Consider the following 12961-nt stretch of genomic DNA (forward strand, 5'->3'; position numbering starts at 1 on the left):
AGACAGGAGTGATATGAGGGCTGGGTGCACCTCAAATGACTCATGCAGAGAGGACCGAGTCCACAACGGGATGGGTGTGGCTAATGTGGAGGTAGGCAGAGGGGGTAATGGTCCAAAAGGTCAGCTGGGGTGAATGCCCTGAGAGGTGCCAGGAAGGCTAAGTTTTCTGAGGTAGGCAGCTACGGCCAAACCCCAGGGCCAGGTGTGTGTGTGACCTGGGATGAGAAGAGCTGGCTAAGATGAAGGGGGGAGGTGCAGATTCCAGACCCATTCTCAGCCCAAGGTGTGACCTATAACATGTGGGGTGTGGAGAGAGGAAGGGCCAAGCCTGCATCATGGGCTTCTGGTTTTTGTGATTGCAGGACAGCTTGCCCTTGGATGAGCTAGGGGAGCCAGAGGGGTGGGGGTGGGGGGTGGGGGCGGCCAGGCAGAGGAGTTGAGGCCTGCAGGCCCAGGTAGGGGGATCGGCACACACAGCAGGTGTGACTTCAGGCCTCAAGCTCAGGAGTGGTTAACACTCGGCTAGCCCCGGGGGTGCGTGGAAAGGGAAGCCTCTAGGACCTAGCACCTTAGCTTTTTAAAATTTTATTTACAATTAACGTATAGTGTATTAGTTTCAGAGGTAGAGTTCAGTGATTCATCAGTTGCACGTAACAGCCAGTGCTCATCCTATCACGTGTCCTCCTTAATGCCCATCACCCAGTCACCCCAGCCCTCCCGCCCCTCCCCTCCAGCAACCCTCAGTTTGTTTCCTGTGGTTAAGAGTCTCTTATGGTTTGTCTTCCTTTCTGATTTTGTCATTTTATTTTCCCCTCCCTTCCTCTCTGCTCCTGTGTTCTTAAATTCCACGAGTGAAATCATATACTTGTCTTTCTCTGACTTATTTCGCTTAGCATAATACCCTCTAGTTCCATCCATGTCATTGCAAATGGCAAGATTTCTTTTTTTTTTAAAGATTTATTTGACAGAGAGATGAAGAGAGAGCGCGCGAGCAGGGGAGGAGGAGAGGGAGAAACATAGGGAGAAGCAGGCTCCCCGCTGAGCAAGGAGCCTGATATGGGACTCGATCCCAGGACCCCGAGATCATGACCTGAGCTGAAGGCAGACGCCTAACCAACCGAGCCACCCAGGTGCCCCAAGATATCATTTTTTTGATGGCTGAGTAATATTCCACACCTTAGCTTTCAATGAGTCTGTGGAGGGAATGAGTGAATGAATTAAGGGCTGGCAAGTGGGAGCACTGAAGAGCTGTTCCAGAGGGCAGATTCACAGGCTAAGTTCCAGGAGTAACTGGCCAGGTGTCAAACCCTGGTAAAGGAGGACGCCGCTGCTCAGTTGGGCCCAGGCGTGGCGGATGGCAGTTCCCACCAAGTGGTCACATGCCCCAGGTTGCAGAGCTCCAGAAAGGACGGGCGAGGGGGCAGGAGGGGACTCTTAAAGTTCGGGGAGGGAGGAGGGAGACAGAGGAAGCTGCTAGACAGGAACCATTTGAAGAAAGATCTTGTCATGTGTGGGTATGTGTATGCCGGCCTCCCTCCCTCCATCTGACTTAAGCATCTGAACTGAGGTCCCGGAGCTCTAAATTCCAGATCCGGCCCTTCCTAGTTGAGTAGCCTTGGGAAAACCCAAAGGACCAGCTGAAGCTGAGCTTCTGTCACGAGATGAATCCCACACCAAAATGGGGTCCGACTCTTACTAGCTGAACATAAACGCGAGTCTGGGAAAAAGCCATTGTATAGTGAGCACGAAAACCTTGCTCTTTTGTGTTCTCTGACCTGGTGGCAAAGGGAGCTGTGGGTTCCGATGGCCGGGAAGGCTCTTGGAGGTGAAGCGGGCCACCAGGAGAGCCCCTGGCGGCCGGTCCCATGCCACCAGCACCGCCCAGTGAGAAAAACCAGGACTCGATTCTCTGCCGTTTCATTTTATTACCATCCTGTCCTTGTGTTCCAGAATGAACGGCTACTTAACACACAACCCAAAGCACTCCTACAACTGATCTTGTTAACAGTCCCATTTCTTGCTCAGTATATTAAATCAAAAGAAAAAAAAAAAAAACCTTAAAAAAAAATCACCAGGTTTAGTACATCCCAGAAAGAGCACCTTTACTAAACAGAAAACAAAACGTTTGTCAGGAATCTGACCAAATACACAAAGCAGCAGGTAAGATTCCTGAGAGAAAAGAGAGACTCCCAATGGAACATAAATAGATCCCCCTCAAAGTACATATATTTCACAGGAGTGTGTACATATATACGTAATATATTAAAAGAAATTTGGTTTCTACCCCAAGAAGTTATTCAGAAATAATCAATCCCTCATCTGAGATTGGGGAAGGGCAGAGGTTGCAGCCACGTTACTAGGCAGGCGTGCACCCCGCTCCCGCCCACACTTCCCCTCTGTACACGATACGCTTGCTGCGAGGGGGCTGAGGCGGGCGCTTCTCTCTGCCCCGGCCCCCAGCCCCAGCAGATCCAGTGTTCAGAGAAGAGCGAGCCAGGGAAGGCAGGTCTCTGTGGGGCCCCCAGAGCCCACCGTGCAGAGTCCAAGAGCCGGCGGCAGGCGGGTGGCCAAAGCCCGAGGCTACCTGCCACCTGCCTGGAAGGGGACCTTGGCCCTGGAGTAAAAGGGAATTGCTTGGGACCCCCAGGAATGGCGTGGCCACACTCCCGGTTTTCAGCAGCAGTCCTCATTCTGGGGTCTCCCCAAGGTCCGCAAGTTCTTTGTAGTTTGGCCAGTCTGGACTTCTCCTAGGCTCAAATGGCTTTTAGGAAGAGGGCAGGGAGTTTCCAGAGCCACGAGGGCTTGGCCATGTGAACCTGTGTGTTTGCACACACGCACATACACACACGCGTGCTTTAAGAGAGGTCGACAAGTTGCAAACGAGTGTTCTGCCGGAACACGCTCAAATAGTGTCTACTCTGTGATCAGTTTCGTCACTGTACTGTGTCCCCACGCTAAAGTGGATTTGTTCAAAAGCAGTTCCTGGAGGCTATAGATACAACACACGCACATGCACGCACACACACACACACACACGAGTGTAATCCTCTTAGGGCTTGGCACAGTGTTTTCATGAACAAAACAAGCAGGAGAGATGCCCAGGAACCCCTGTCCGCATTCTAAAACCCTTTCCCGGCACCACAGGCAGACGGAAGAAAAGGCCATCGTAATTAGAAGGTGAGTCAGTAGTTTGAAGGTCCAGGAGCTGCCGGGCCAGATGAGTCACACGCAGCCGTACTCATACCACACCGTCTGCTGGTCCCCACCAGGCTCGGGGGACGCGGGCGTGCTCTTCAAGCTGCTTCCGCGGCTGAAGTCCTCAGGGGCCCGGCTCGTGTGGGGAGCCAAGTCAGGAGACCTACCCGGGCTCTTGGCAGGGAGCCCCTCACTGTGGCCTTGCCTTGGGACCCCATCACCCTCGGAGAGGCTGAGCGGCCCCCGGACAGGGGCGATGGTGGCCACCTCTGCCGCGTGCGGGGGCGTCTGGGGTTTGGTCCTGGTGGCCGGCGCTGCGGCCGCTGGGAAGTGCTGGGTCTGGGAGCTGCTGCTGCTGCAGGGACCGCCACCCCCAGTGGCGATGGCTGGGGCCGTGGCGGACTGCTGCAGGGGGGCCAGTCTCTCCTCCTTTGGGGGAGCCAGTGAGAAGCGCCTCATGTCCGGGGGCCGGCTTCGGGGGGCTGGGCCCTGACCAGAGCCGCCAGCCTTTCCCACAAGTGGGGTCCGCTCCCGGGCCAGGCTGTGGGAGCTGGGGGGTGTGGGGCTTTGGAGGACATGGCTGCCCGTTTCTCTGCCCCCTGAGCTGTCAGGACCCCCCAGCTTCTGAGGGGCTTCCTGTTTGCAAGCCTCTGGCCCACTGGCCCGGAGAAGGTCGGCGGAGGCCAGGCTGAAGGCCCGGCTCAGGGACGCGCTCCGGCTGGCAGGCGTGTGGGACGTCGGGGGCATCGCGGCCTGCCGGGGTCTGCCCAGAGACAGGCTCTGGGGAGGCTGGACCTGCCTCGGGGGGGCACTGGGCAGAGCCTCGGCCTCAGCGGGTCTGAAGTTTGGTTTCACATACTGCCCGGGCTTCAGCAGCTTCCCCTCAGAGGTGTTGACGGCCATCTTGATGGTAGGGGCCACGAAGCTGGTGGGCATCTTGGCCCCTTCTTTCCTGGTAGGTGGTCCTGGCTGGCCTCCAATGGCCGGGAGATCGCTGGCCTTTCTGAAGTAGTCACTTAGCAGGTCATCCCGGCAACTGGGGGTGTCCTACGGGGAAGAGAGGAAGAAGTGAGAGGTGGGCACGAGGGCCAGGCCGGGGCTGGGACAGCCCTCCCCCCACCCCCCCCAGGATGTCCCCTGGTCCGGATTGGGGGGCAATACGTGGATCAGCAGGGAGAGAACCCCAGAAGCCACTGTGACAACCCCCTAACTTTACAAACAAGAAAACGTCCGAGAGGGGAAGGACTTCCCGCAAAGCTCCTCCACGCCACAGCAAGGTCGGGGCTGTAAGCCTGACCACAGCCAGCCGCTCCCATCTGCTCTCGCTGCTCTCCCTGGCGAGGCAGGAGGAGGAAGCTGACCGGAAGCCCTGCGCCTGCTTCCCCAGTCAGCCCACCACGCTCAGGCACGCCGCAAGGGCTTCGTCTGGGGCCACGGAGGAAGGAGAACAAGAGCAGCTCCTGAAAAGCCAGACCCCTGCCTGCCGCTCAGACCACGGCCACACATGAGAGGCAGGCACGGGGCAGACTGCCCGGGACAGTGAGGCTGCCGGGGGGGAACGGGGGGCATGGGATGGCCCGGCCCACCAGCCTGCTCCCAAGGCACCGTCCCCCCCGGCCACCACCCTGCAGACACGCAGAGCCACCAGAGGCCGGGGCTATGATGCTGCTCGGTTACTTCAGCCTTCTGTCAGGACCTCAGAGCCTGGAGGAGCCACGCGCAGGTTCCTCCTTAGGCTGACGGACCCTGCCAAACAGGGAAAGAAAGTACACTCACGGGGCAGGTGGGAGTGGGGCCGGGGGGGGAGGGGGGAACAGAGCTCAGAAGCCGTCTGCACCTGCCAGCAGCTCCTGGCCCCTGGAAAGAGCTGGATGCTCAACTTGCCAGAGACACACCCTGTCCCTGGATACTCCTTCGAAGCCGCAGATTTTGGTGGAGGACGTGGTAAGACCCTGCGATGTTAACACTGACAGGAACCGTTTCTCGAGCACTTCCTGCATGCCAGGCACTGTGCTAAGAAGCGCGCGTGTCATCACCAAGAAACCAAAACCTCCCTTCATTTTCAAAGCAACCTTGCAAGGCTGTTTAAGGTTGGGCTAAAACAGTCTTTAATAGATAAGGAAGCTGAAGCCATAGGGTTTCCACAGGTCCTGCATCCAGAGAGCAGACTAGGGATGAACGCCTACTGCTGTCTGGCTGGGTCTCTGGGTCCCTGCCGTGAGTTTTTAATTCTTGGATGTGCACCCCCAGGGGACCCATTTTGAGACCCCCCCCCCCCAGCATTATCAATACTCAGGGAGTACAGGCATGGGTGGGGCAAGCTGTGACTTCTCTGGGGCTGGTCAGGGGAGGGTGGGAAGGGTCGGGTGCGTGGGGCTGGCAGGGGGCGCACATCCCGGGCAGGCGGAGAGGTAAGCATGGCTCTCCAGGGCCACACGTCAGCTCCCAGCACGAACTGCCGCAGTGAGATTATTTCGGGCTTGTTTAGGCTGAAAAGGGACAGGTGAGGATATGGAGTGTGAGTGAGGAACAAGGACTACGAGGGACAGGTCTGAGCGGAGCAGGATGGGGCCCCGTCGCTTGCATGGGAACCCCGCCCCCCCCCCCCCCCGAAATCTGCAAAGGGAAAGGAAACTCACTGTGACAGGTACATAGTCAGAAAAGGGTGGAGAGAGAAAGCCTCCCAATTGCAGGCAGCCCTACTTTCTGGACTACTCTCATTTATTCCACCAAATCGGGGCTTCTCAGTGTGGGATGCCTGGACACACGCTGACAGCCAGAGCATCATGTGGGAAGCCAGTACGGCTGCAGATCCTCAGGGAGCCCCACCTCAGACCCACGCAGCCCGAAGCTCCGGGGGGCAGCCTGTGTCCTGGCAAGGCCGCCCAGTGAGTCTGGGAGCCGCCGAGCAGACCATAAACTTCCTGAAAGCAGCAGGGCGTCTGTCTGGTTTCTCCAACTCCCAGGGCATGGAGTAAGTGCTCGCCAGACGGAAATATAAACGGAGGGAGGGCAGGGACCACGTTTTCCATTTCCTTTCAGGGCCAACCAGGAGACTCGGCACCAGCGAGTATGCTGGAAAAGCCTGCCATTCCCTGGTTTGCTTCGTTTCTCGGGAGCAAGCACTACAGGCACACAGCGTAACACACAGTAGGTGCTCAGTGAACAGCTACTGAACAAGACACTGTGTAACACACAGTAGGTGCTCAGTGAACAGCTCCTGAACAAAACTGCGTTCCACCACGGCCTACTAATGTGGGTCACAGAGCTCACCGTGTGGCTAAGGAAAGTTCAACTATTTAAGGAGAATGAGACGGAATCCTGGAAGCATTAAAAATCCTTAAAAGATCTCAACTGCAAGAGAGCATGTTCACGTGTCTAGTAAGCCAACTGCTCCGACGACTGAAGTCAGGCAGAGTGTGCAAAAGACACGCCTGGAGCTTCCGAAAAGCTGACCTGAGACCCTGGAAAGGGGACAGAGGAGGGGACCCTCATGCCCGGGACGTCTGGGGGTCAGAGGTGCAGAAGGCAGGTCAGCAAACTCCAGCTGTGGCGTAATCTCAGTTTGCCACGAGTTCTTGCACGGCCTACGAGCTAAGAATAGTTTTTACATTTTTAAATGATCAATGAAATTTTTTTTAAAAAAACAACAGCCTTACGTGACACGTGAAAATCATACGAAATTCAAAATGTCACTGTCCGTGAGTACAGTTTTGTGGGCCCGCAGCCATGGCCGTTCGCCGATAGATGGGCTCCATCTGTGTTCGCACTGAAACGGCAGAGCTGAGAGCTTGCCTAGAGACTGAGGGCCCCGAAAGCCGAAGACATTTACTAGCCGGCCCTTTCCAGAAACAGTCCACCGACCTCTGCTGAAGGCTCAGGGCGAGTGGGTAACTCAGGGCTCCGTCACGGAAGCTACTGTGGGATCGTCACCCTACCAAGTCGGGCGCTGGCCCTAGCTTGACAGAGGTTCCCAGGGGTGGGCACACCACCCCATCCCTGCCCTCCATGTCGGCAACAAATTCCTGCCCGCTCACGCCACAGATGGAGCAGACAGCCCCTGAGGTGTGGGGTTGGCTGCCAGGGCGCCGTGGCTTGCCCCCCAGGGGGCATCCTTCTCCCCCCACGCCAGCTCCACACCCAGGCCGCGCCACCCCGCCCCACCCCCTTCTGGGACTCTGCTGCCAAGGTCTCTGTCCGGAGGGCCTAAGGCGGGGAGAGGGTGGGGGAAGAGAGGCGCGCCACGTCCAAGCCCTGGGCCACTCACAGGGGTGGGGGAGCTCCGGTTGCTCTCCTCCAGAAACTCCTCCAGGGTGACCATCTCACTGCTCGGGGAGGCAGGGCAGGGCCGGCCCCCTGCGTGGGGCTGGGCGGCGCCTCTCTTCTGGACGCCGTCCTGGGGGAGAGGCCCGTTCCGGGGTGGGGGGTACTCATGGTGGCTGAGGGCGGTGCGTCCCGGGGTGCTGGCATCCCACGGCAGAGTGGCCGCGTCCCTGCTGGGGATCAGGTCTTCGCTGCTGAAGCTCTCGGACCTGCCGTGGAGCTGGTCGGATGAACCTGGATGGTGGGGCGGGGCGGGGCGGTACAGAGGAACACACCTGAGTCTGTCTCCCCGGCTCACCTGCCTCTGGGGGCGGGGGGCGGGGCGCTCTGTGCTGCCTTGCATTCACCAACAGAGAGAACCCGGGCGCACTTCTCCCAAGCTGGGATTTTGAGGTTGAGAACATTCTGGAAAGGGGCACCTGGGTGGCTCGGTTGGTTAAGCGGCTGACTCTTGATCTCGCTCTCAGCTCAGGTCTTGATCTCAGGGTCGTGAGTTCAAGCCCCGCATTAGGCTCTACACTGCGCGTGGAGCCTTTTTTTTTTTTTTTGAGAGCTTCAGAATTTCAGTGTGGTATTATTTTTATTTAAATTCAATTAACATATAGCATATTATTAGCTTCAGAGGTAGAATTCAGTGATTCATCAGTTGTATATAATACCCAGTGCTCTTTACATCACGTGCTCTCCTTAATGTCTATCACCCAGTTACCCCATCGCCCTACCTCCCTCCCCTCCAGCAACCCTGTTTGTTTCCTATGGTTAAGAGTCTCTTATGGTTTGCCTCCCTCTCTGATTTCATTGTTTTATTTTTCCCTCACTTCCCCTATGCTCCTGTTTTGTTTCTTAAATTCCATGTATGGAAATCATGATAATTGTCTTTCTCTGATGACTTATTTTGCTTAGCATAATACCTTCTAGTTCTATCCACATCACTGCAAATGGCGAGATTTCAATTTTTTGATGGCTGCATAATATTCCATTGTATATATACACCACATCTTCTTTATCCATTCATCTGTCGATGGACATCTGGGCTCTTTCCACAGTTTGGGTATTGCGGACATTGCTGCTATGAGCATTGGGGTGCATGTGGCCCTTCTTTTCACTACATCTGTGTCTTTGGAGTAAATGCCCAGTAGTGAAATTGCTGGGTCGTAGGGTAGCTCTATTTTTAACTTTTTGAGGAAGCTCCATACTGTTTTCCAGAGTGGCTGCACCAGCTTGCATTCCCACCAACAGTGTAGGAGGCTTCCCCTTTCTCAGTCTGGCATTTAAAAATAAAATAACTTGAGATAAAAGTGGAAAGCTTCTAGCGAAGTTCAAATTATTCTTTAATACTAATTGCTATAAGGCACCACACACATTAGGTGTCATCCATTCATTAAAGGTTTGTTTAGTGCCTGTTCCATGCCAGGGTCTTCTAGGGGCTGGTCATATGCATGCTAAGAGAAAAATAATCTCTGAAAAGTTTCTAGTCTTGAGACAACATACACATTCTTTTTAAACGCACAGAAGTGTTCATTCAGACAGTCGATATTGTGCACTATACGACAAAGTTAAGACATGTAAAAGAATCAAAGCCGTCCAACCGTGCTCTCTGGCCCCCACGGATGGAACTACAGTTACTACACCCATTTGAAAGATGAGGTAGCTTGGATTCAGAGCAAGGGTGCTGTGCCCGGGTGCTCTGGGCTAGTCTCTGGGGGTAAAGGGATTCACTCAGACGTCCAGGTCTGTGCCTGAAACCGCATGATGTGGACTATACATGCAAATGCAAGATGCAGCGGAGAATCCCGTGTTACCGCTTTAACTCTAAAAATAAATGAGCCCAGATCCAAAGACCCGAATACAACGAAACGTGCATGGAAGCCAAGGCTGACCTACCTTTCAGGTTAAGAGGCGAGCTGTCGCTGGACGCATTCCGACTGCTCTCCAAGCTGTCTGGCCGGGACACTGAAAGGAAGGGACACCCAGCCTCAACGGTCAGTGGGCAGGCATGCCCCAGACTGAACCGTCCAATTTGAGAAAGGCTGCATAACAGAGCCGCTCTATGCCAAAGTTAAGGCAGACGTCCTCAGGAAGGATGGACTTTGGGGTTCTCTATGCTCTCCCATCAGGAGATCCAGCTTCGCCAACTTGGGTGCGAGGCATGGCATCCAGCAGGCGATCCAGAAACAACAACTAGCACTGTTTTTATTAGGTCTACGGCTGGGACTTAAAAGAAATCTCGCACCGACTCTAGTACAGCAAGCAGACCGAAAAGAAGGGTGGCTCGGGGTAAGCCAGTGGCTGGGGTGGGAGTACCCACTCCTATGACTGCATAGAGCTTTCTGGAACCCACGTGAGACCTGGTGAGGGTGGGAGCCGGGAAACAGCAGGGTGTACAGGGGGGCCTGCGCCTGCGCACAGGGCACCAGCACTCTGGTGATCCCCGGGAGCAGTGCTGGGACCCAGAGGAGGAGGAAGAGAGCTGGCTTTCCCTGGTCGTCTGTCGTCCGTCAGCTCCTTGCTTCCCCTGTCTCAAATTCACATTTACCCCCAAGGGAAAAATCGAGCCGTACAGTGACAAGGGCCGGAGGAACCAGCCCTCACGGCTGCTGTCGGTGCCCGCCCGAGGAGGTGTGTGGCAGCTCTCAGGTCGCAGGCTGAGCCCGGCGGCAGGAGGGGTGGCTTCACCCCCGCAAAGGGCAGCTGCCCCTTCAAGGCCTGCAGACCTGCTTCTCCCGGTCCACTCTTGCAGGAGCCCTGCCAGCTGGCCCCGCACCAGCATCTGTCCTGCTGGACCACGGACCCCTGGGGGACAGGAACTGCACTTCCGTCTTCCCAGCATCCCTCTTAGCGCACAGCGGCTGTTGAGCTGAACTGCACGGAGAACTGGAGATTCGCTGGGAGGTGCTCTGCTCATCGCACCCCCGGGGACACTTTCCTTTTGATTGGGTCTATAGGGCGCCTGGTTCCCAAGTGCTGGTGCACTCTGCAAATACCAGGCATCTGGAAAACTCTTATTAACAAAGGGGGTTTGGGGAGGATCCAAAAAATACTTGGGTTTTCGCAAAAAGCATAAAAGCAGAGTAAGTCCCCTCTTCGAGAAGGGAAAAACTGACACGAAAAATGCACATCTCTCTTTGAAAAAGAATGAAGTTTCATTAAAACTGTAATACAAATCAATAGGACCCAAAGCACTTAAAAAAAAAAACAACTTGATTTGAGAGAGAGGAGAGCATGGTGGGGAGGGAAGCCGAGGGACAGGCAGACTCCCCACTGAGCAGGGAGCCTGACATGGGGCTCAATCCCAGGCCCCCGAGATCATGACCTGAGCCAAAGGCGGACGTTTAACTGACTGAGCCAGCCAGGAGTCCCCTAGCCCCCAAAGTACTTTTGTTTATTCAGGTACCACTTTGAAAACTGCTTTTCCTTTTTTTCCCTGCTAAGAAAAGCTGGAGGAATCAGAGTGCTTAAGAGTACTTAGGGGGGTGCCTGGGTGGCCCAGATGGTTAGGAATCTGCCTTCGGCTTGGGTCATGATCCCAGGGTCCTGGGATCGAGCCCCGCATCAGGCTCCTGGCTCAGCGGGGGGCCTGCTTCTCCCTCTCCCCCTCCTCATGCTCTATCTCAAATGAATAAATAAAATCTTAAAAAAAAAAAAAAAAGAGAGTACTTAGGAAGAAAACCCCTCAGCGGTCACCTGTTGTAGCATTGATCGGGCTCCTCAGCTCGCCTTAACAATACCCCCCCGGTGTGTTCCCCTCCCCTTGGTGTGAAGACACGAGGGCCGTGCGTTAAACTCTTCTGCCACAGAGCCTGTATTTTCTCACGCCCAGTGCCGGTGTCTGTATCCGTATGAATTATCAGCATCATAAAACGTTTAAGACAATGACAAGGATAGGAGGGGCGCCTGGGTGGCTCAGTTGGTTAAGCGTCCGACTGTTGATTTCGGCTCAGGTCGTGATCTCGGGGTCGTGACATGGTGCCCCAAGTTGGGCTCTGTGCTCAGCTGGGAGTCTGCTTGGGATTCTCTCTCCCTCTCCCTCTGCCCTACCACCCCCCCAAATCCTGCTCTCACTCTCAAAATCTTTAAAAAAAAAAAAAAAAAAAAAAGACAATGACTAAGGCAGGAGATTATGCTAGCTCCCACATTTATTGTTGCTTAGAAGTAAACAGCTCACTGTGAGCTTTCTGAGTTTTTTTTTTTAAGAATTATTTTCCCACTCTTCTAGGATTTTTGTTTTTCAAAAAATTGTAAAAGCCCAAAGCAGCTTTTAATTTTTAAAAGAAGGCTGGTATAATTCACTGTTTCCCTTCTGCAGAAACTTACAATATATCTAAGTCAAATGGCCGAGCGCTTCTAACAATTTCTAAGGCCACACAAAACTCCGAGCTACTCTGGACAACTAAAATCCAAGTGAGGACAGTGAGAGGCCTCCCTGCAGTCAGTGCTCCCGGTGGGGGTCGGCAGAATGTCCTGGCAAACCTGAGGGGCACTTTCAAACAAGGGGAGTTGGAGCCTATAGAGTGGGACACTCTGCAGGTGGTGACTTCCCTGTCACGGAGGTATGGAAGCAGAAGTCACATGCCCAGGCCCCTGGGTAGGGCAGGAAGGAGGCTGCAGGGCGCCCCCCGCCCCCCCATTCTCGCTTCAACACAACAACTTCATGTCTACCTGTTTTCCACAGGGGACTGAGCTTGAAGGAAAAGTACTGTTGATGAAAACCAGTCTGAGACGCCAGGCCCAAGGGCGCGACACACTGAGCACTCACCGTGCTGCCTGTGGTTGAAATCCAGCTCCAGGGACAGGTCACAGAAGCTGTCGTCTGAATTACAGCCTATGGTGGAAAGTCGCTGGTTATTAAGATAGGGTTTTCTGGAACACTTGGAACAACTACAGACTCTTATTTAGGAAAAGTATATTTTTTATCTGTCCTTTGGCATGACAATCCTACTTCTAGGAATCAACGCTGGAGGTAGGGTGGTTGAAAAGATCGCGATGTGGCCACTTTCATCAGTATAGAGCTATAAAAAGGCTGAGTGAGAAAGATCTCCATGATGTATGCCCAGGTAGAAAAAAAACAAGGTGTGTAGATTTTGTTTATTTATTTATGTGTGTGTTTGTGTTTAAGTAGGCTCCAAGCCCAGCATGGAGCCCAATGTGGGGCTTGAACTCACAACCTTGAGATCAAGACCTGAGCTGAGATCAAGAGTCAGACGCTTAACCGACGGAGTCACCCAGGTGCCCCTATTTTGGTTTATTTTTGCAAAAAGAAACACCGGGTGTATAAACAAGGAACTAAGAAAAAAGGTTATCCAGAGGGTAGTTTGGGAATGGAGTCGGGGGGACTGAGGGGGAGAGGGGGCCTAGAGCACCCAAGCACAGCTTTTCACGTAATTCAGGTTTTTTCATCTATTTTACACATTAAAACACACAGGGCTTAATTTACGAAGAAAAA

The 12961-nt window shown here is 54.3% G+C and overlaps 1 protein-coding gene across 1 annotated transcript in view; it reads right to left on the minus strand.

The window, feature by feature from the left end:
* Nucleotides 1-1811: 1811 nt before the first annotated feature.
* CCDC88C (coiled-coil domain containing 88C) overlaps nucleotides 1812-12961 on the minus strand; it is a 123622-nt gene continuing 112472 nt past the window's right edge. Inside the window, exons 27-30 of the mRNA XM_032405794.1 lie at nucleotides 12275-12340; nucleotides 9403-9471; nucleotides 7463-7752; nucleotides 1812-4242 (exon numbers count right to left, since the gene is read on the minus strand). Of these exons, the coding sequence (XP_032261685.1) occupies nucleotides 3223-4242; nucleotides 7463-7752; nucleotides 9403-9471; nucleotides 12275-12340 (1445 nt within the window). The 3' untranslated portion in view covers nucleotides 1812-3222. The remainder of the gene's footprint in view (nucleotides 4243-7462; nucleotides 7753-9402; nucleotides 9472-12274; nucleotides 12341-12961) is intronic.

This window comes from Phoca vitulina, unplaced genomic scaffold (genome assembly GCF_004348235.1).
Source record: "Phoca vitulina isolate PV1807 unplaced genomic scaffold, GSC_HSeal_1.0 scaffold7, whole genome shotgun sequence".
Lineage (NCBI taxonomy): Eukaryota > Metazoa > Chordata > Mammalia > Carnivora > Phocidae > Phoca > Phoca vitulina.